The sequence below is a fragment of the Toxotes jaculatrix genome, chromosome 9, assembly GCF_017976425.1.
Source record: "Toxotes jaculatrix isolate fToxJac2 chromosome 9, fToxJac2.pri, whole genome shotgun sequence".
Classification (NCBI taxonomy): Eukaryota; Metazoa; Chordata; class Actinopteri; family Toxotidae; genus Toxotes; species Toxotes jaculatrix.
The window spans coordinates 3,378,180-3,397,128 of NC_054402.1; the positions used below are offsets into that span (position 1 = coordinate 3,378,180).

The following is an 18,949-nucleotide window of genomic DNA, read 5'->3' on the forward strand; positions in this document are numbered from 1 at the left end:
TAAGGTAACCTGATTTTCTCTTCCATAGAATGATCTTCATCCCACATTATTTTTCAGTGTTTGAACTACAATTTTTAATTCAAATATACAGCGGATCTTCATAATTTACAAATTACTATGTAAAAATGCAACCTCAGTGAATCTTACTGTCTAAAAAAATGAATAAATAAAGTTAGACAATTAAGAAATAGCCTGTATGCCCAAAACTCTTTCTTTGTTTGTGCACCTCCCGTCTCTTGCCCGAACTTGCAGGTCCACAGAGATGAAACATCACTGTTCTATTATTACTTCTTATGCTGCTCAAAAATGTATAAATATCAGCACAAGCTTCTGATTTACACAAAGTACATGTGGTGTCAGGCAGTGGGTTAGTCCTCTCAGGCAGAATGACGTCCACACAGAGTTGGCCTGAGCGAGGTTGGGCACTGTTACAGTTGTTGTTAGTGGCGTCTTTCTCTCAGGCTGAGGAGCCGGTGTGCAGGCTGAGAGGGGATCCTGAGAGTCCTCAGCTGTCTAAGGACGGGGACATTATGCTGGGGGGAATCTTCTCTTTCCACAGCAGCTGGAAGGAAAGAAGAGATACCTACATGCACAAACCACTGCCACTGGAATGTACCAGGTAAATTATACTGTAGAAATATTTGTATTAAAAGTATTAAGAGGAAGTGTGTAGAGATAGAAAACAGGTACAAGAAAATATGGTTATAATGAAATGAATTATATTCTCTGTTGTGTGTATGAATATCATCATTTCCATTTCAAGTGCTGTGACTACAACAAATATTTATAACTGTTTGCATTAAGTTTGAATTTCAGAGAGTTCCAGTTTGCCCAGGCTATGCTTTTTGCCATAAAGGAGATTAACAACAGCACAGACTTGCTGCCTGGCATCTCTCTGGGCTATAGAATGTATGATTCTTGTGGATCCATTGCCAGAAGTGTGAGGGTTGCACTGGCCTTGGCTAACGGTTATGAAATTGTATCTGTACCATCTGAGGCACCATGTACCAGACCTGCACAGGTGCAGGCTATTATGGGAGAAAGTTCTTCTTCTCCATGCATGGGTATATCTACTGTTATCGGTCCATTTAATATCCCACTGGTGGGTAGGTTTGATGAATAAGTTTTATTTGTGAAAATATACTGATTATTCTGAGTTTCCATATACACTGTTTCCCATAAAGTTGGAAAAAATGTATTTTACCTCTTCTCATGAAATTATTGTGACAATGTGATTTATTCTTCATAGATAAAGTGTATATCTTCTAAAAACTTTATTGATCAATCGCTTCCAATATGATTACTCACGTGTATAAAATGAAAAGAGGAATGTGTCTGAAAACAAAATTATTCCAAGTTCATGGGCAACAGTGTATGTTTATATTTGTAATCTTTATCCTGGGAGGTAATTTCTTTTCTCTTTTAGATCAGTCACTTTGCCACCTGTGCTTGTCTCAGTGACAAAACCAAGTACCCATCCTTCCTCAGAACAATACCCAGTGACTACTACCAGATGACAGCTCTGGCCCAGCTGGTCAAGCACTTTGGTTGGACTTGGGTTGGAGCTATCAGAACCAATGATGATTATGGTAATAATGGGATGGCTACATTCATAGAAACTGCACAGCAGCTGGGAATCTGTCTGGAGTACTCTGTGTCTTTCTTTAGAACAGATCCACCAGAAAAAATACAAAAGATAATTGACATTATCAAGGCTTCCACCTCCAAGGTGATTTTTGCTTTCCTCTCCCACATGGATACGGATGTGCTAATACATGAGTTTTCCCGCCACAATTTGACTGGATACCAGTGGGTAGGCAGTGAGAGCTGGATCTTTGATTCCCAAACTGCAGAACTGGATACGCATCATATTCTGGATGGTGCCATAGGCCTGTCCATCCCCAAAACACATGTCAGTGGCATGAGAGAGTTCATACTGGATGTGAAGTCACTCAATTCATCTAGTAATGAAATGTTTACTGAATTCTGGGAGACGTTATTTAGCTGTAAGTTCAAGCAGTCAGAGTCATCAGCAGAGAATCAGAGAGAATGTACTGGACATGAAGATTTGACTGGAGTGCATAACAGCTTCACTGATATGTCCCTCATGCCTATATTTAACAATATTTACAAGTCAGTGTATGTTGTGGCTCATGCACTTCATACTATTCTGGGCTGTAATGAAACATGTAACAACAAGGTGCAGCTAGATCCATTAATGGTGAGTTTAACACTAAATATAAAAAGTCTAATTTTCACATGAGGTCACAAGAAAAATGGTTCCAGTGTTTTTAAAAGTGTTCCCTCTGTCTGTGATGCTGCTGAGTGATCAGATCTACAGGATGTTTGTCACAATTAACCAAATCATTAACTGTCTTCTTAGATTTTACAGCACATAAAAAAGGTTCACTTCAAAACAAAGGAAGGAGACGAGGTTTTCTTTAATGAGGACGGAGACCCAGCAGGAAAGTATGAAATTATAAACTGGCAGCCAAGAGAAAATGGCATTGTGGACTTTGTCACAGTTGGTCTCTATGATGCATCTTTACCTGCAGAAAAGCAGCTGAATCTGCACAATAAGACTTTAATTTGGGCAAAGAACTCAACACAGGTACGTTACCAAGTGTAATTAGTAATAGTAGTATAATTGTTAATGTATGATGATGTTTGGTTTCAATATATTAAAATTCAAGTGTTGCAAAGACACCACCTATTGAAAATGAATACACATACACTTTGCTGATAGCAGTTTTGTTCATGCAGGTGCCTGTGTCAGTCTGCAGTGAGAAATGTCCCCCAGGAACTCGTAAGGTTCTCCAGAAAGGAAAGCCTGTCTGCTGCTATGACTGTATAAGATGTGCAGAGGGAGAAATAAGCAACATTACAGGTCTTTTAATTTTCTCTTTATTGTGCTACAAAAAAAAAATTGTCATAATCACATGCCGGTTTCCATAAATGGCACATTTTAATTTTCTAATGTCCAAAGTAGGACACGTGACCGTGGTGAATATGCAATGACTGTAAAATATTCTCAGCAAGTTTAACACCTGCTTTAATTTTTACCTTCCAGATTCTGTCACCTGTGTGAGATGCCAACCTGAATTCTGGTCAAATGAGAGAAGAGATGCTTGTGTAAAGAAGGAGGCAGAGTTTCTATCATATGAAGAAATTATGGGAGCACTGCTCACTGCAGCGTCACTGTTTGGAACATGCATGACTGTAGCTGTTGCATTCATTTTTTTCAGATACAGGAAAACTCCTATTGTCAGGGCCAACAACTCTGAGCTGAGCTTCCTGCTGCTCTTCTCCTTGACTCTGTGTTTCCTGTGCTCTCTGACCTTCATCGGCCGGCCCTCTGAGTGGTCCTGCATGCTGAGACACACAGCATTCGGCATCACCTTTGTCCTGTGTATCTCTTGTGTTCTGGGGAAAACTATAGTGGTGTTAATGGCCTTCAGGGCCACACTTCCAGGCAGTAATGTGATGAAATGGTTTGGACCTGCACAGCAGAGACTCAGTGTTCTGGCTTTCACTCTCATACAGGTTGTTATATGTATCATGTGGTTAACAATTTCTCCTCCTTTTCCACTGAAGAATTTTAAGGACTTCAAGGACAAAATCATCTTAGAGTGCGCTCTGGGCTCAGCTCTGGGCTTTTGGGCTGTACTTGGGTATATAGGAGTTCTGGCCATGTTATGTTTTGTTCTTGCTTTTCTGGCTCGGAAACTGCCTGATAACTTTAATGAAGCCAAATTTATCACATTCAGCATGTTGATATTCTGTGCAGTGTGGATCACTTTCATTCCAGCATATGTCAGCTCTCCTGGGAAGTTCAGTGTTGCTGTGGAAATATTTGCTATCCTGGCCTCCAGCTTTGGACTGCTCATTTGTATTTTTATTCCAAAATGTTACATTATCTTAATGAAACCAGAGAAGAATACAAAAAAGAATATGATGGGGAAGGCAGCACCAAAATCATTCTGAGAAGTTCAAACATTTTTGTGGCCAGGGAATTGTGGTCCCATCATCATTTTTACATGGTGGTTTATGTTATCAGGACAGTAAAGTAGCTACCTATATTCATTTTGCTGAAGACTTGTAATCCTGTATTTCTTTAAGATTTTTCTACTGTTTTATCGTTTAATTTGTGACATATGGAGATGACAGCACTTAATACAATGTAATACACAATCACATCAACCAACACATACAGTACAAATAAATGCACTATCTTAATAATTGATTTCTCACTAGTTTTTCCCCATTAATTACAGTTTATAAAATGTAAAAAAACAACAACAACAACAACAAAAAAATCTTTGACTTTATACATTTGGTTTCATCTCCTGAGGCTTGAGTTCAACAAGGTTCACAACAATCACCTGAACTGGCTCAGCAAGGCAACCTTGTTATGGGAGGCACAGTTTTCATTTTGCACAGTGCAGGATTATGTAATTAACACATTTCACCCAATTCCAAAAGTATGACAATGCAAGAAGTATTTATTATTCTTCACCTCTATATATCTTCACCTCAGCTCACTTGCGGTGCCTAACAATAACATCAAACAGTTTACTATCTTTTCATTAAAAACGTATTAAAGCTGCTCTACATTGAATTGCTATGTGTTTTGTGAATTGTGTTACTGGTAGTGAAAAAGCACAGAAAATTATATCCCAATTCTTCGTTTTCCCTCAAGCCAACATAGCATTTCTACAATCGTTTAACTCGCCTTTTTGATTTTACAGCCTCGGGAGTTGGTGGTGACCAAAACAGGGAAAAAAGGAAATGCAATTTTATATTTGAATTCACCAGGCAGACACAAATGTAATTCAAAATTAATGTTGATATCACTTTCTGTCGGCAGAATACGTGAATAATCCACATTTTGCTAATAAAATCAACATATCAACTGTATAGGAAACAATGTGGTGTTTACAGCTCATGGTGCTGTGCCAAGATATTTGTACTGAAGAAGTTATTGTACTGTTGTGTGAAATTTCACTGAGCCTGCCTAAAGCCTAATATTCCCGACTTCGCTTACAGTAATCTTCATTCCACATTATATATCGGAGTCTGAATTGAAAGTATAAATTCAAGTATAACTTGTATCTTTATAATGTAAAAGTTATCATTTCAAGTAGTTAAAAAAAAATATGGGCAACCCAACTGAACCTTTAAACTGAAGGAGTTTAAAAATAGTCTGGAACCCAAAACTCTTTTTCTGTTGGTGCACCTGCCGACTCTTGCCCCAACTTGCAGGTCCACAGAGATGAAACATCACTGTTCTATTATTACTTCTTATGCTGCTCAAAAATGTATAAATATCAGCACAAGCTTCTGATTTACACAAAGTACATGTGGTGTCAGGCAGTGGGTTAGTCCTCTCAGACAGAATGACGTCCACACAGAGTTGGCCTGAGCGAGGTTGGGCACTGTTACAGTTGTTGTTAGTGGCGTCTTTCTCTCAGGCTGATGAGCCGGTGTGCAGGCTGAGAGGGGATCCTGAGAGTCCTCAGCTGTCTAAGGACGGGGACATTATGCTGGGGGGAATCTTCTCTTTCCACAGCAGCTGGAAGGAAAGAAGAGATACCTACATGCACAAACCACTGCCACTGGAATGTACCAGGTAAATTATACTGTAGAAATATTTGTGTTTAAAGTATTAAGAGGAAGTGGGTAGAGATAGAAAACAGGTAAAAAACAACCCCCCCGAAAAAAGGTTATCAAAGTAAGTACTGAATTGAGAAATATTCTTTGTTATGTGCATCAGTACTATCAACTCCTTTCATTTATTGTGCTATTATTTCAATTTCAAGTTCTGTGACTAGTACAAATATTTATAACTGTTTGCATTAAGTTTGAATTTCAGAGAGTTCCAGTTTGCCCAGGCTATGCTTTTTGCCATTGAGGAGATTAACAACAGCACAGACTTGCTGCCTGGCATCTCTCTGGGTTATAGAATGTATGATACTTGTGGATCCATTGCCAGAAGTGTGAGGGTTGCATTGGCCTTGGCTAACGGTTATGAAATTTTATCTGCTCCCTCTGAGGCACCATGTACCAGACCTGCACAGGTGCAGGCCATTATGGGAGAAAGTTCTTCCTCTCCTTGCATGGCTATATCTACTGTTATCGGCCCTTTTAAGATCCCACTGGTGGGTAGGTTTAGAAAATATATTTGTGAAAAAATACTTATTCTGTAATTCCATATATATTTGTATTTTACATATTTATCTTAGGATGTCATTTCTTTTCTCTTTTAGATCAGTCACTTTGCCACCTGTGCTTGTCTCAGTGACAAAACCAAGTACCCATCCTTCCTCAGAACAATACCCAGTGACTACTACCAGAGCAGAGGCCTGGCACAGTTGGTCAAGCACTTTGGTTGGACTTGGGTTGGAGCTATCAGAACTAATGATGATTATGGTAATAATGGGATGGCTACATTCATAGAAACTGCACAGCAGCTGGGAATCTGTCTGGAGTACTCTGTGTCTTTCTTTAGAACAGATCCACCAGACAAAATACAAAAGATAATTGACATTATGAAGGCTTCCACCTCCAAGGTGATTGTCGCTTTCCTCTCCCACATGGATATGGATGTGCTAATACATGAGTTGTCCTACCACGATTTGACTGGATACCAGTGGGTAGGCAGTGAGAGCTGGATCTTTGATTCTCAAACTGCAGAACTGGATAAGCATCATATTCTGGATGGTGCCATAGGCCTGTCCATCCCCAAAACACATGTCAGCGGCATGAGAGAGTTCATACTGGATGTGAAGCCACTCAATTCATCTAGTAATGAAATTTTTACTGAATTCTGGGAGACGTTATTTAGCTGTAAGTTCAAGCAGTCAGAGTCATCAGCAGAGAATCAGAGAGAATGTACTGGACATGAAGATTTGACTGGAGTGCATAACAGCTTCACTGATATGTCCCTCATGCCTATATTTAACAATGTTTACAAAGGAGTGTATGCTGTGGCTCATGCACTTCATAGTATTCTGGGCTGTAATGAAACATGTAACAACAAGGTGCAGCTAGATCCATTCACGGTGAGTTCAACACTAAATACTAACATTCTCATTTTCACATGAGGTCACAAGAAAAATGGTTCCAGTGTTTTTAAAAGTGTTCCCTCTGTCTGTGATGCTGCTGAGTGATCAGATCTACAGGAGGTTTGTCACAATTAACCAAATCATTAACTGTCTTCTTAGATTTTACAGCACATAAAAAATGTTCACTTCAAAACAAAGGAAGGAGATGAGGTTTTCTTCAATGAGGACGGAGACCCAGCAGCAAAGTATGAAATTATAAACTGGCAGCCAAGAGAAAATGGCATTGTGGAGTTTGTCACAGTTGGTCTCTATGATGCATCTTTACCTGTAGAAAAGCAGCTGAATCTGCACAATAAGACTTTAATTTGGGCAAAGAACTCAACACAGGTACGTTACCAAGCGTAATTAGTAATACTAATATAATTGTTACTCTATGATGATGTTTGGTGTCAATACATTAAAATTCATGTGTTGCAAAGACACCACCTTGTAAAAATACATGCCTGTACACTTTGCTGATAGTAGCTTTGTCCATGCAGGTGCCTGTGTCAGTCTGCAGTGAGAAATGTCCCCCAGGAACTCGTAAGGTTCTCCAGAAAGGAAAGCCTGTCTGCTGCTATGACTGTATAAGATGTGCAGAGGGAGAAATAAGCAACATTACAGGTCTTTCAATTTTCTCTTTATTGTGCTACAAACAAAATTGTCATAATCACATGCTGGTTTCCATAAATGGCACATTTTAGTTCTCTAATGTCCAAAGTAGGACATGTGACCCTGGTGAATATGCAATGACTGTAAAATATTCTCAGCAAGTCTAACACCTGCTTTAATTTTTACATTCCAGACTCTGTCACCTGTGTGAGATGCCGACCTGAATTCTGGTCAAATGAGAGAAGAGATGCTTGTGTAAAGAAGGAGGCAGAGTTTCTATCATATGAAGAAATTATGGGAGCACTGCTCACTGCAGCGTCACTGTTTGGAACATGCATGACTGCAGTTGTTGCATTCATTTTTTTCAGACACAGGAAAACTCCTATTGTCAGGGCCAACAACTCTGAGCTGAGCTTCCTGCTGCTCTTCTCCTTGACTCTGTGTTTCCTGTGTTCTCTGACCTTCATCGGCCGGCCCTCTGAGTGGTCCTGCATGCTGAGACACACAGCATTCGGCATCACCTTTGTCCTGTGTATCTCTTGTGTTCTGGGGAAAACTATAGTGGTGTTAATGGCCTTCAGGGCCACACTTCCAGGCAGTAATGTGATGAAATGGTTTGGACCTGCACAGCAGAGACTCAGTGTTCTGGCTTTCACTCTCATACAGGTTGTTATATGTATCATGTGGTTAACAATTTCTCCTCCTTTTCCATTGAAGAATTTTAAGGACTTCAAGGACAAAATCATCTTAGAGTGCGCTCTGGGCTCAGCTCTGGGCTTTTGGGCTGTACTTGGGTATATAGGAGTTCTGGCCATGTTATGTTTTGTTCTTGCTTTTCTGGCTCGGAAACTGCCCGATAACTTTAATGAAGCCAAATTTATCACCTTCAGCATGTTGATATTCTGTGCAGTGTGGCTCACTTTCATTCCAGCATATGTCAGCTCTCCTGGGAAGTTCAGTGTTGCTGTGGAAATATTTGCTATCCTGTCCTCCAGCTTTGGACTGCTCATTTGTATTTTTATTCCAAAATGTTACATTATCTTAATGAAACCAGAGAAGAATACAAAAAAGAATATGATGGGGAAGGCAGCACCAAAATCATTCTGAGAAGTTCAAACAATATGGTGGCAAAGGAATTCAGGAGCCATCATAATATTTACACAACTGTTTTTTTTTTTTAATCACGACAGTGAATTAGATACTTAAGACTTGTAATACTGTAATACCTTTTTTTTTTGTGTATAATTTCATTTATGACATAGCATATGGAGATGATAGCACTTAATGCAATGTAATATGCAATTGTATCAACCTACACACACACACCTATATAAATATATATATATATATATATATATATATATATATATATATATATATATATATATATATATATATATATATATATATATATATATATATATATATATATATAATAAGTATATAATATATAATAATATAAGTACTAATAAATATATAAGTACAAATAATTGCGCAAACATTCTACCTAGATTCTTTCTAATTTCACAACATTTGATACAGTTTGTTAAATGTAGTAAATCTATCAATCAATCAATAAAATCTGTGTTTCCACAGACAAAAACATCTTTGGCTTCACTTGTTTGTTTCCGTCTCCTGAGGTTTGAGTTCAACCCCCACCCTTATTGTTGACAGTGTATAAAGCACTGTCGTGAGTCATGTAGACTTGGCTTGCTTGGCCTGCAGGGCAGAGCAGAGCTATGCCTTTCCTGAGACTGCTCTTCTTTGTTCTGCTAACAGGGAAGGGAGACTCTGTGTGCCGACTGCAAGGCTCAGCACAACCACCTGAACTGGCCCAGGATGGCGACCTCATTATTGGAGGCATTTTTTCATTTCGTACAGGGCAGGATTATGAAATTAACACATTTCAGACAATTCCAGGAGTACGAAAGTGCAACAAGTATGTACTGTTAGGCCGAAATATATTTCAAAAGGTTTATCTTTCTGTGTGTATTGTACTGTATTTGAGGTGTTAATATAATGATATCTTATTTCACACCCCAGCTTCAATTTCAGAGAATTCAAATTTGCTCAAACAATGATCTTTGCTATAAATGAGATAAACAAAAATCCTGAAATGCTGCCTAATGTCAATCTTGGCTACAAGATTTATGATAACTGTGGCACCATGGACATACTGAGAGCAGCACTGGCACTGGTGAGTGGATTAAAGGGAGAAATCAGTGATGGCAACTGCACTAAACCTGAAACAGTTCAAGCTATCTTGGGACATTCAGGATCAAGACCAACCATTGCATTTGAACAGGTTGTTGGAAGGTTTCATATACCTGTGGTAAGTAAAAGAAGAAAGGTTAAACAATTTACTGTGAAGTGTTATTTAATATTGTGCTGCTGTATACTCTCAGCATGTTACTCTGTTCTGCAAAAAAAAAAAAAAAACTACTGGATGAATTTAAGTGGTGATTATGCTGTTAAATGTACACTGTCTCTGTCAGTCAGATGTTTGTATGTTTCGTTGCAGATCAGCCATTTTGCCACCTGTGCCTGTCTGAGTAACAGGAAAGAGTACCCCACCTTCTTCAGAACTATTCCCAGTGACTACTACCAGAGCAGAGCCCTGGCAAAGCTGATCAAGCACTTTGGCTGGACCTGGATTGGGGCTATAGCTGTGGATAATGAATATGGCCTCAATGGCATGGCTGCATTTATCCAAGGTGCACAAGAGGAGGGGGTGTGCATTGAGTATTCTGAAGCATTCTCATCATCAGATCCACCTGACAGACTACAGAGGATAGTAGAGATCATTGAACACGCCACCTCCAAAGTGATCATGGCTTTTATGTCTCACAGAGAAATTACGATGCTGGCGACAGAGTTGTACAAGCAGAACATTACAGGTCTGCAGTGGGTTGGCAGCGACGCCTGGATCACAGATCATTCTCTGACTGACAGCGAAGGGCACAGCATCCTGGTGGGCTCACTGGGCTTCGCTGTCAGCCGAGCTCAGATCCCAGGGCTGGAGGAGCACCTGAGGCAGCTCCACCCATCACAGTTCCCTGACAGTCAGTTTGTCAGAGACTTCTGGGAAGACGTGTTTGACTGCTCTCTGAATGAAACAGCAAACTCACAGAGAAAGCCATGCAGCGGCTTTGAGAGCTTGCAAAATGTGGAATCGCAATTCACTGATGTGTCTGAGCTGAGATTCACCAACAATGTGTACAAGTCGGTTTATGCAGTGGCTCACGCTCTTGACAACCTGATGAAATGTGAGGACGGTAAAGGACCTTTTTTAAATGGGAGCTGTGCTGATACCAAACACATTCAACCATGGCAGGTGAGGAGCCTCCATTTAAGTGTGCCAAAATGATATCAGCAGGAATCTGTCCTTTAATCGCTGTACAATGTCTTCACTAGGTCCTGCAATATCTCAGCACTGTGAATTTCACCACTGAAGAAGGGGAAAGAGTTTATTTTGACAGTAATGGAGACTCACCCGCGAGATATGAACTTGTTAATTTACAAATGACAAACAAAGGAACCATGGAAGGAGTGACAGTCGGCATTTATGACGCTTCTCTTCCAGAGAGTCAACAGTTTATAATGAATAACATCCCAGTAGTCTGGGGAAACGGGCTGACGGAGGTAAAGCAGAGACGGAGGTTTGGGCTTCTTAACTGTTCACTGATAGTAGTTCACTGAAAAGTGCTCTAAACACCTTGACATGGATGTTGAGTTTTATACATATATATATATATATATATATTTATATGAATTTAACTTTACATATAGTTCAAATTGCATACGATTTGTGTTAATGAATTTTGTTCCATGTGTGTAGAAGGTGCCTGTGTCAGTCTGCAGTGACAGCTGTCTCAGAGGAACTCATAAGGTCCTCCAGAAGGGAAGGCCAGTCTGCTGTTTTGATTGCATTCCCTGTCCAGCAGGCGAGATCAGCAACTTAACAGGTGGGTAGACAATACACCAGCATTTCATTCACTGTTTTCAACTCCACATTTCTTTACATTGTTTTTCAATTTGCAGATTCAATAGACTGCATGAAATGTCCTCTGGAATACTGGTCTAACAGCCAGAGAGACGCCTGCATCCCAAAAGCAATCGAATTCTTGGCATATGATGAAATCCTGGGAACATTATTAGCCTTATTTTCATTGCTGGGACTTTTTCTAACCATGATCACAACACTGGTCTTTTACTGCCACAAAGAAACTCCACTAGTACGAGCCAACAACTCTGAGCTGAGCTTCCTGCTGCTCTTCTCCTTGACTCTGTGTTTCCTGTGCTCTCTGACCTTCATCGGTCGGCCCTCTGAGTGGTCCTGCATGCTGAGACACACAGCATTCGGCATCACCTTTGTCCTGTGTCTCTCTTGTGTTCTGGGGAAAACTATAGTGGTGTTAATGGCCTTCAGGGCCACACTTCCAGGCAGTAATGTGATGAAATGGTTTGGACCTGCACAGCAGAGACTCAGTGTTCTGGCTTTCACTCTCATACAGGTTTTAATTTGCATACTCTGGCTGACAATCAACCCTCCGTTTCCTTTCAAGAATCTGTTGCTGTATAAGGACAGAATAATCTTAGAGTGCAAGCTTGGCTCAGCTGTAGGCTTCTGGGCTGTGTTAGGATACATCGGGCTTCTGGCTGCCCTGTGTTTCATCCTTGCTTTTTTGGCTCGAAAGTTACCTGATAATTTCAATGAAGCCAAATTTATCACTTTCAGCATGTTGATATTCTGTGCAGTGTGGATCACCTTTATCCCAGCTTATGTCAGCTCTCCTGGGAAGTTCACTGTGGCTGTGGAGATATTTGCTATTTTAGCTTCTAGCTATGGGCTACTCTTCTGCATTTTTCTGCCAAAATGTTTTATAATTCTGTTTAGGCCTGAGCAGAACACTAAGAAACACATAATGGGAAAGACATCTAACAATGACATACATTATTGACCGCTGTCACTTCATCTTTGGAGTTATTCTTTCTCCACTGCTGCGTTGTTCATCTTGTGACCAAACAATAATCTGTGCTCTGTGCTTTTCTGTTTCAGTGAATAAAATCTTTCATCATATTCAAATGATTCTGTTGTTTTTCCTCACATTTACACAGCAACTAAAGTTAGAAAGCAGGAAATCAGAAAACATTGCTGAAAACGATGTGTAAAATGTTTTCACTGAGCACAAAAAACAATAATTAAAGTAAAAGTAGAAGGTATGTTTTATGTTACTAACAACCATTACATGTTTCCTCCCAAAGCATTGGTTAACTAACCCTCCCTATTTTAACTTGATATACTTGAATGAGTTTACTAAATGCTCACATGCCCATATGTGCACTGAAAGAGTTAATGGTCGCTGCAAACTACAAAATCAAGTTTAGTCAAAGTCAAGTCAAACTATGCAATAAAACAGAAACATCAATCCAGCCTTAAAACATGCATGCACAAACTAACCGGGCAGAAACACAAGACTTTCTCTAAATAGATAAATGAAATAAATTCAATAAACACTGAATGAAACCGAATAGTGGCCTCTTTTCAAATAGCTGCAAATTTCCTTCTTTAGACAGTTTGTCCTTACTGAGACTTGTGACAGTAGCCTAAATCAAAACTAAAATTTATTGTCTCGTCTTTTGTCTGCTTTCTGCGATTTGCTTTTGTCTGTCAATTTTCAAAAACGTACTTTTGCACAGTTCATCAGTATCCTTGCTGTTGTACCTGTTCACGCTCAAGACACATAACTGCTGCCTCTCACCAGTTTCTTAAACCAACATCTTAAACCAACATTCTTAAACAACAACAAAGAGAAACTTAAATGTTAAAACGCAACAACAGGTGATACAGGGGATGTGAAGTGTGAAGTAAAGTAACACAGGGCCTGAGTTTTCTTTGAGATACTATCTGCATGTAGTTTCCAGTGTATAAGAAAAAGAGTGACTGCAGTCATCAGATGACTTTTTGGATGCTTATTCTGCCTTTGCAGGCCAAGATGAGTGTACTGCAGAGAGCCTGTTGTGCCTAATGGGAATTTGGTTTTGAATTAGATTTGGTATAAATAAGGGTTAGAGTGCGAGATTTAACATAATCTAATATCACACTTTTCTGTGGCCAAAAGGCTACAAACATGTCAAAGCACTAAGTGATCATCCTTAAACAAATGTTTGTGGAATTACATAGCAACTCTGTGAGAAACTTTGTGATAGTACTACTACAGTGTAGTTCTGCTAAGTTTCAGTAGAGCACCAGGCCTGCAACCTACATGCAGAATTCCCCCGACATTTATTAAAAAATATATATTTGCAATGACAACTTGTTATTTTCAAGTTCAAAAATACAATGATGCAATACAACAGAAATAAAGGTAAGACGTGTACACAAAAACAACACTGAAGAAAAACAGAATAAGATAAATGAGTCCCCATCTGCTGTGCACGTGACTTTGTTACCCGGCGGCTGGACTCCTGAGAGAAAACACACAGACAACACAACAGATTGCTTCGACAGGGATAACAGGTGACATGTTGCTTCAAGCAGAAAAAACAAGCTCTATACTAATTAACGACTTTGTCACAACATGTACATGTTACATTTTAAATCAATTATGGGTTTGTTTTGATCGCTCTCTACTTTCCTTGTTATTTTTTTCCCTTAGCTCTGACCTCTGGTTGACTGTACCATGCCTACTGGCAATCTATGTAATTAAATATTGTCATTTAAAATGTTTGGCAAAATGTAATAAAAAAAAAAAAAACATGCATTTAAAAAATATGGACTATTACATTGCTGTTCATAAGATCAGATAAGATCAACTAACTAAAACTAGCCGAAAAGAATATGTATCACTAATAAGTAATAAAGTAATTTGTGTCCACAAGAAAGTTTTTACTGTTTCCATATATTACAGTGTATAATAAAAATAAACTAATTAATACTGAAACGCTCACAGGGAACAGTACACTTTCATTTTTCATTCAGATAATTTCAGTGTTCCATGAGAAAATAGTTAAAAAAAAAAAAAACATTTTAGAGAGAAAGAAATCCCAAATGTGTCACTGGTTCCTGTTGTTCTTTGACTCATGGCCTAACTTGCCAAAATTGAGATATTCTGCTAGGTAACAAACAATAAACTAGATAGATAAAAAAAATAAGACCTCTTGTGACAGAGGTTAAAAAAAAAAAAAAAAAAAGGATTTCAGCCATAGTTACTGATGCCAAACATTGTATAAGACTGCTGTGGTGTGTTTTATGCACATTGTATGGATTCTCATATGCTTTGATTTATAAATACATGGGTTTAACATAAAAAGAAATGTATTTTTATTTAAGAAAAAGAAACACTTTTATATGACAGTTTTGAATGCAAAGGAAACAGAACTGTCCTACACAGACAATGAGGTTTTGCTGTGACAGTAATTCAGATAAATTTCAGCCCCAAGAGAACTAAACTATCTTTGATGTCTGTGAAATAGTGTTACCATGAAGGCAATAGTACCATGGTGGCAGCATCGGATTCACTGAATAATTGTGTTAAGACCTGAATAATATCTGTAAACAGCTCCACAGAAGCTGCTCATCATCAGCTTTGTGATGTTCAGCTTCTGTACTGTGCTGCTGTGTTTTGAACCCCTCTTATTTTGGGGGCTATACCTTAGATATTTTTCATAGTCACATCAAAGAAATAAGTCACATTAACAGCATTATGTTTTGTGAGTATGCCTATTGCTTGCTATTTGATTAATTTACAAACCACACCTCTTTTTTCTTTGTCCCTGCGGGATATTACACCCCAAAGCAGCAGGTCCATGGACTCGAGCATGGACATGAACTGGGATGATCCTGCACATGCAGAGTATAAAGAGCCAAACGGGGCACAGAGTTAAAGAGGCCAGCCTGCAGAGCGAAGCAATGCCACTTTTGAAGCTGGTCCTCCTGGTTCTTATGATCAGGAGTGTGACTCCTGTGTGCCGGCTGCAGGGGATGGTACAGCCACCTGAGCTGACCAAAGCTGGAGACTTCATCCTGGGTGGTATTTTCACCTTTCGCACTGGTTACAGAGACAGTGTGCCCACGTTTCAAACCTTACCTGACCCTCCAACCTGTCTGTAGTAAGTATGTTTTCATGGTTTAAATTTCATTTCGTACGATTATATGCTTTTCTTGTTTAATACATTTTTGTGCAAATCAAAAAAATATTTTTTTTTTTTCTAGCATCAATGTAAGAGAATTCAAATTTGCCCAGACTATGATCTTTGCAATTGAGGAAATAAATCAAAATCCTGCAATTCTCCCAAACCATACACTGGGCTACAAGATATACAATTCCTGTGGAATGACAAACATTGTGAAGTCTGCTATGGATTTAGCCAGTGGGCAGAGGGAGATCATAGACGAGAGGAACTGTACAAAGGCAGAGACTGCTCAGGCTGTACTAGGTCACTCTGGGTCTGCACCCACGGTGGGGTTTGCTCGAATTTTAGGAAGATTTCACATACCAGTGGTAAATATTTCACTTTTGTTCCATGTGTAAATAAGTCATTTTTTTCTAAATGATTTTTGTGTAACGAATGAATATCGATCTGTTTTGTTTTTTTCCTTCTTTTGCACAGCTCAGCCACTTTGCAACTTGTGCGTGTCTGAGCAACAGAGAGGAGTTTCCGTCTTTCTTCCGAACCATCCCCAGTGACCTCCACCAGAGCAGAGCTTTGGCGAAGCTGGTCAAGCTCTTTGGCTGGACCTGGGTGGGGGCAATAAGTAATAAAAATGCCTATGGTATCAATGGGATCGCCGCATTTATACAAGCTGCACAAGAGGAAGGGGTGTGCATTGAGTATTACCAGGCATTTGAGCAAACAGGTCCCCTTCGTGAGTTAACAAAAGTAGTTGAAACTGTGAAGTACTCCACCTCTAAAGTCATTGTGGCCTTCATGTCCCACAGAGAAGTTAATGTCCTGGCAACAGAGTTGTACAAACGGAACATCACTGGGCTGCAGTGGGTTGGCAGCGACGCCTGGATCACAGATCATTCTCTGACCGACAGCGAGGGCCACAGCATCCTGGTGGGCTCCTTGGGCTTCGCTGGAAGCCAAGCTCAGATCCCGGGGTTGGAGGAGCACCTGAGGCGGCTCCATCCCTCACAGTTCCCCGACAGTCAGTTTGTCAGAGACTTCTGGGAAGACGTGTTTGACTGTTCTCTGAGACACACAGACACACAAAGAAAGCCATGCAGCGGTTTTGAGAGCTTGCAGAATGTCGAATCATATTTTACAGATGTTTCAGATCTGAGGTTCACAAATAATGTGTACAAGTCGGTTTATGCGGTGGCTCATGCTCTCCACAACCTGGTCGCATGTGAAGAGAAGAGGGGCCCTTTCTATAACGAGAGCTGTGGTGATACCAAACATATTCAACCATGGCAGGTAAGTGAAAAAAAAAAAAAGGTGTTGTTTGTTTGTCTCTCATTAAACTCAGATGTAAATTGAAATTACACAAATCGAGCCATCCACATTTAATTCTAAGTCTCTCTTCTTCTCTACAGGTGCTACATTATTTACAGAATATCAACTTCACAACCAGTCAGGGGGAGAGAGTGACATTTGACCAGAATGGAGATTCACCTGCAAGATATGAACTCATAAATTTACAACATGTAACTTCAGGGACCATGCAAGTTGCCACCGTTGGTGCTTTTGATGCCACTCTGCCCCGTGAGCATCAGTTTATGATGAATGGCATGAAGATAGTTTGGGGTGGAGGAAGTCATACGGTACATGTTCATATGGTTTGGTTCTCACATTTCTGGGTTTTCAGTCACAATGCCATATTGCACAATATTTAATAATCCACAAGAACAACTGTGTTTAATGTATCTGAGAGAATTTCTTCGATAAGTCAACACCGATAAAAAAAAAAAAGTAATGAACACAGTGTGGGTCACGTGCAACTCATTCATGCACCAGGTGCCTGTCTCCGTGTGCAGTGAGAGCTGCCCCCCAGGAAAACGCAAAGTCCTGCAGAAAAGAAAACCTGTTTGCTGTTATGACTGTGTACCATGTGCAGAAGGAGAAATCAGCACAATTAAAGGTTTGATTTAGAAAAACAGAAATTTTACATTTGAAATCATTTCTCATCAGCCTACAGAATTTAACATGTGATCTAATTAACTCCAGTGTCTCTTTCCAAAACAGACTCTCTGGATTGCATCAAATGTCCCACTGACTATTGGCCGAACACCAGAAGAGACACATGCATCTTAAAGGAAATAGAATTTCTGTCCTATGCAGAGATGATGGGGATCATTTTGACATTCTTTTGTCTGATGGGAGCAACTTTGACAATAATGATAGCCTTAGTGTTCTTTCACTTCCGGGAAACTCCTGTTGTCAGGGCCAACAACTCTGAGCTGAGCTTCCTGCTGCTCTTCTCCTTGACTCTGTGTTTCCTGTGCTCTCTGACCTTCATCGGCCGGCCCTCTGAGTGGTCCTGCATGCTGAGACACACAGCATTCGGCATCACCTTTGTCCTGTGTCTCTCTTGTGTTCTGGGGAAAACTATCGTGGTGTTAATGGCCTTCAGGGCCACACTTCCAGGCAGTAATGTGATGAAATGGTTTGGACCTGCACAGCAGAGACTCAGTGTTCTGGCTTTCACTCTCATACAGGTTTTGATTTGTATACTTTGGCTGACAATCAACCCTCCTTTTCCCTCCAAAAATATGAACCACTACAAAGAGAAGATCATACTTGAGTGTGCCTTAGGCTCAGCTGTAGGCTTCTGGGCTGTGTTAGGATACATAGGGCTCCTGGCTGCCCTGTGTTTCATCCTTGCTTTTCTGGCTCGAAAGCTGCCTGATAACTTTAATGAAGCTAAATTTATCACCTTCAGCATGTTGATATTCTGTGCAGTGTGGATCACCTTTATCCCAGCTTATGTCAGCTCTCCTGGGAAGTTCACTGTGGCTGTGGAGATATTTGCCATTCTGGCTTCAAGTTACGGACTTCTTTTCTGCATTTTTATCCCCAAATGTTACGTTATTTTACTGAGACCAGAACAAAATACCAAAAGGCACATAATGGGCAAATCAAAAGATTTTCAATAGTGATTTTACATTGTTGCAATTCCTTATTGTTTGTATTGTTAATGAATAATTTTTAATGTATTAATTATTTTAATTAATAATTCTTTCATTCATTTCATTCTTTCATTAATTATTATTATTATTATTATGTCT

General features: G+C 39.7%; 4 protein-coding genes across 4 annotated transcripts; all 4 read left to right on the forward strand.

Moving 5' to 3' along the window:
• Positions 1-425: 425 nt before the first annotated feature.
• Positions 426-3,984, forward strand: LOC121187540 (extracellular calcium-sensing receptor-like). The gene is made up of 6 exons (XM_041046820.1): positions 426-619; positions 805-1,102; positions 1,427-2,221; positions 2,384-2,611; positions 2,764-2,887; positions 3,071-3,984. Exons 1-6 carry the CDS (start codon positions 531-533, stop codon positions 3,982-3,984), a joined length of 2,448 nt encoding a protein of 815 aa, XP_040902754.1. The 5' UTR covers positions 426-530.
• A 1,451-nt stretch (positions 3,985-5,435) lies between these two features.
• On the forward strand, positions 5,436-8,822 carry LOC121187542 (extracellular calcium-sensing receptor-like). Its single transcript, XM_041046821.1, has 6 exons — positions 5,436-5,629; positions 5,861-6,158; positions 6,267-7,061; positions 7,224-7,451; positions 7,604-7,727; positions 7,909-8,822. Exons 1-6 carry the CDS (start codon positions 5,541-5,543, stop codon positions 8,820-8,822), a joined length of 2,448 nt encoding a protein of 815 aa, XP_040902755.1. The 5' UTR covers positions 5,436-5,540.
• Positions 8,823-9,777: 955 nt separating this feature from the next.
• Positions 9,778-12,676, forward strand: LOC121187022 (extracellular calcium-sensing receptor-like). The gene is made up of 5 exons (XM_041046044.1): positions 9,778-10,047; positions 10,237-11,049; positions 11,130-11,357; positions 11,557-11,680; positions 11,757-12,676. The coding sequence occupies exons 1-5, from the start codon at positions 9,793-9,795 to the stop codon at positions 12,674-12,676; spliced, it is 2,340 nt and encodes a 779-aa protein (XP_040901978.1). The 5' UTR covers positions 9,778-9,792.
• Positions 12,677-15,690: 3,014 nt separating this feature from the next.
• On the forward strand, positions 15,691-18,817 carry LOC121187255 (extracellular calcium-sensing receptor-like). The gene is made up of 6 exons (XM_041046429.1): positions 15,691-15,824; positions 15,931-16,219; positions 16,329-17,138; positions 17,258-17,485; positions 17,679-17,802; positions 17,907-18,817. Exons 1-6 carry the CDS (start codon positions 15,700-15,702, stop codon positions 18,815-18,817), a joined length of 2,487 nt encoding a protein of 828 aa, XP_040902363.1. The 5' UTR covers positions 15,691-15,699.
• The last annotated feature ends 132 nt before the right edge of the window (positions 18,818-18,949 follow it).

Excerpts from the sequence above, each read along its gene's own strand:
- LOC121187542 (XM_041046821.1), top strand. The coding sequence starts at position 5,541 with ATGCTGGGGGGAATCTTCTCTTTCCACAGCAGCTGGAAGGAAAGAAGA. Across the intron at positions 7,062-7,223 it reads TGCAGCTAGATCCATTCACG|ATTTTACAGCACATAAAAAA; the intron begins GTGAGTTCAACA and ends CTGTCTTCTTAG. Across the intron at positions 7,728-7,908 it reads AGAAATAAGCAACATTACAG|ACTCTGTCACCTGTGTGAGA; the intron begins GTCTTTCAATTT and ends TTTACATTCCAG.
- LOC121187255 (XM_041046429.1), top strand. The coding sequence starts at position 15,700 with ATGGTACAGCCACCTGAGCTGACCAAAGCTGGAGACTTCATCCTGGGT. Across the intron at positions 16,220-16,328 it reads GAAGATTTCACATACCAGTG|CTCAGCCACTTTGCAACTTG; the intron begins GTAAATATTTCA and ends TCTTTTGCACAG. Across the intron at positions 17,139-17,257 it reads AACATATTCAACCATGGCAG|GTGCTACATTATTTACAGAA; the intron begins GTAAGTGAAAAA and ends TCTTCTCTACAG.
- LOC121187022 (XM_041046044.1), top strand. The coding sequence starts at position 9,793 with ATGATCTTTGCTATAAATGAGATAAACAAAAATCCTGAAATGCTGCCT. Across the intron at positions 10,048-10,236 it reads GAAGGTTTCATATACCTGTG|ATCAGCCATTTTGCCACCTG; the intron begins GTAAGTAAAAGA and ends GTTTCGTTGCAG. Across the intron at positions 11,050-11,129 it reads AACACATTCAACCATGGCAG|GTCCTGCAATATCTCAGCAC; the intron begins GTGAGGAGCCTC and ends TGTCTTCACTAG.
- LOC121187540 (XM_041046820.1), top strand. The coding sequence starts at position 531 with ATGCTGGGGGGAATCTTCTCTTTCCACAGCAGCTGGAAGGAAAGAAGA. Across the intron at positions 1,103-1,426 it reads GTCCATTTAATATCCCACTG|ATCAGTCACTTTGCCACCTG; the intron begins GTGGGTAGGTTT and ends TTTCTCTTTTAG. Across the intron at positions 2,222-2,383 it reads TGCAGCTAGATCCATTAATG|ATTTTACAGCACATAAAAAA; the intron begins GTGAGTTTAACA and ends CTGTCTTCTTAG.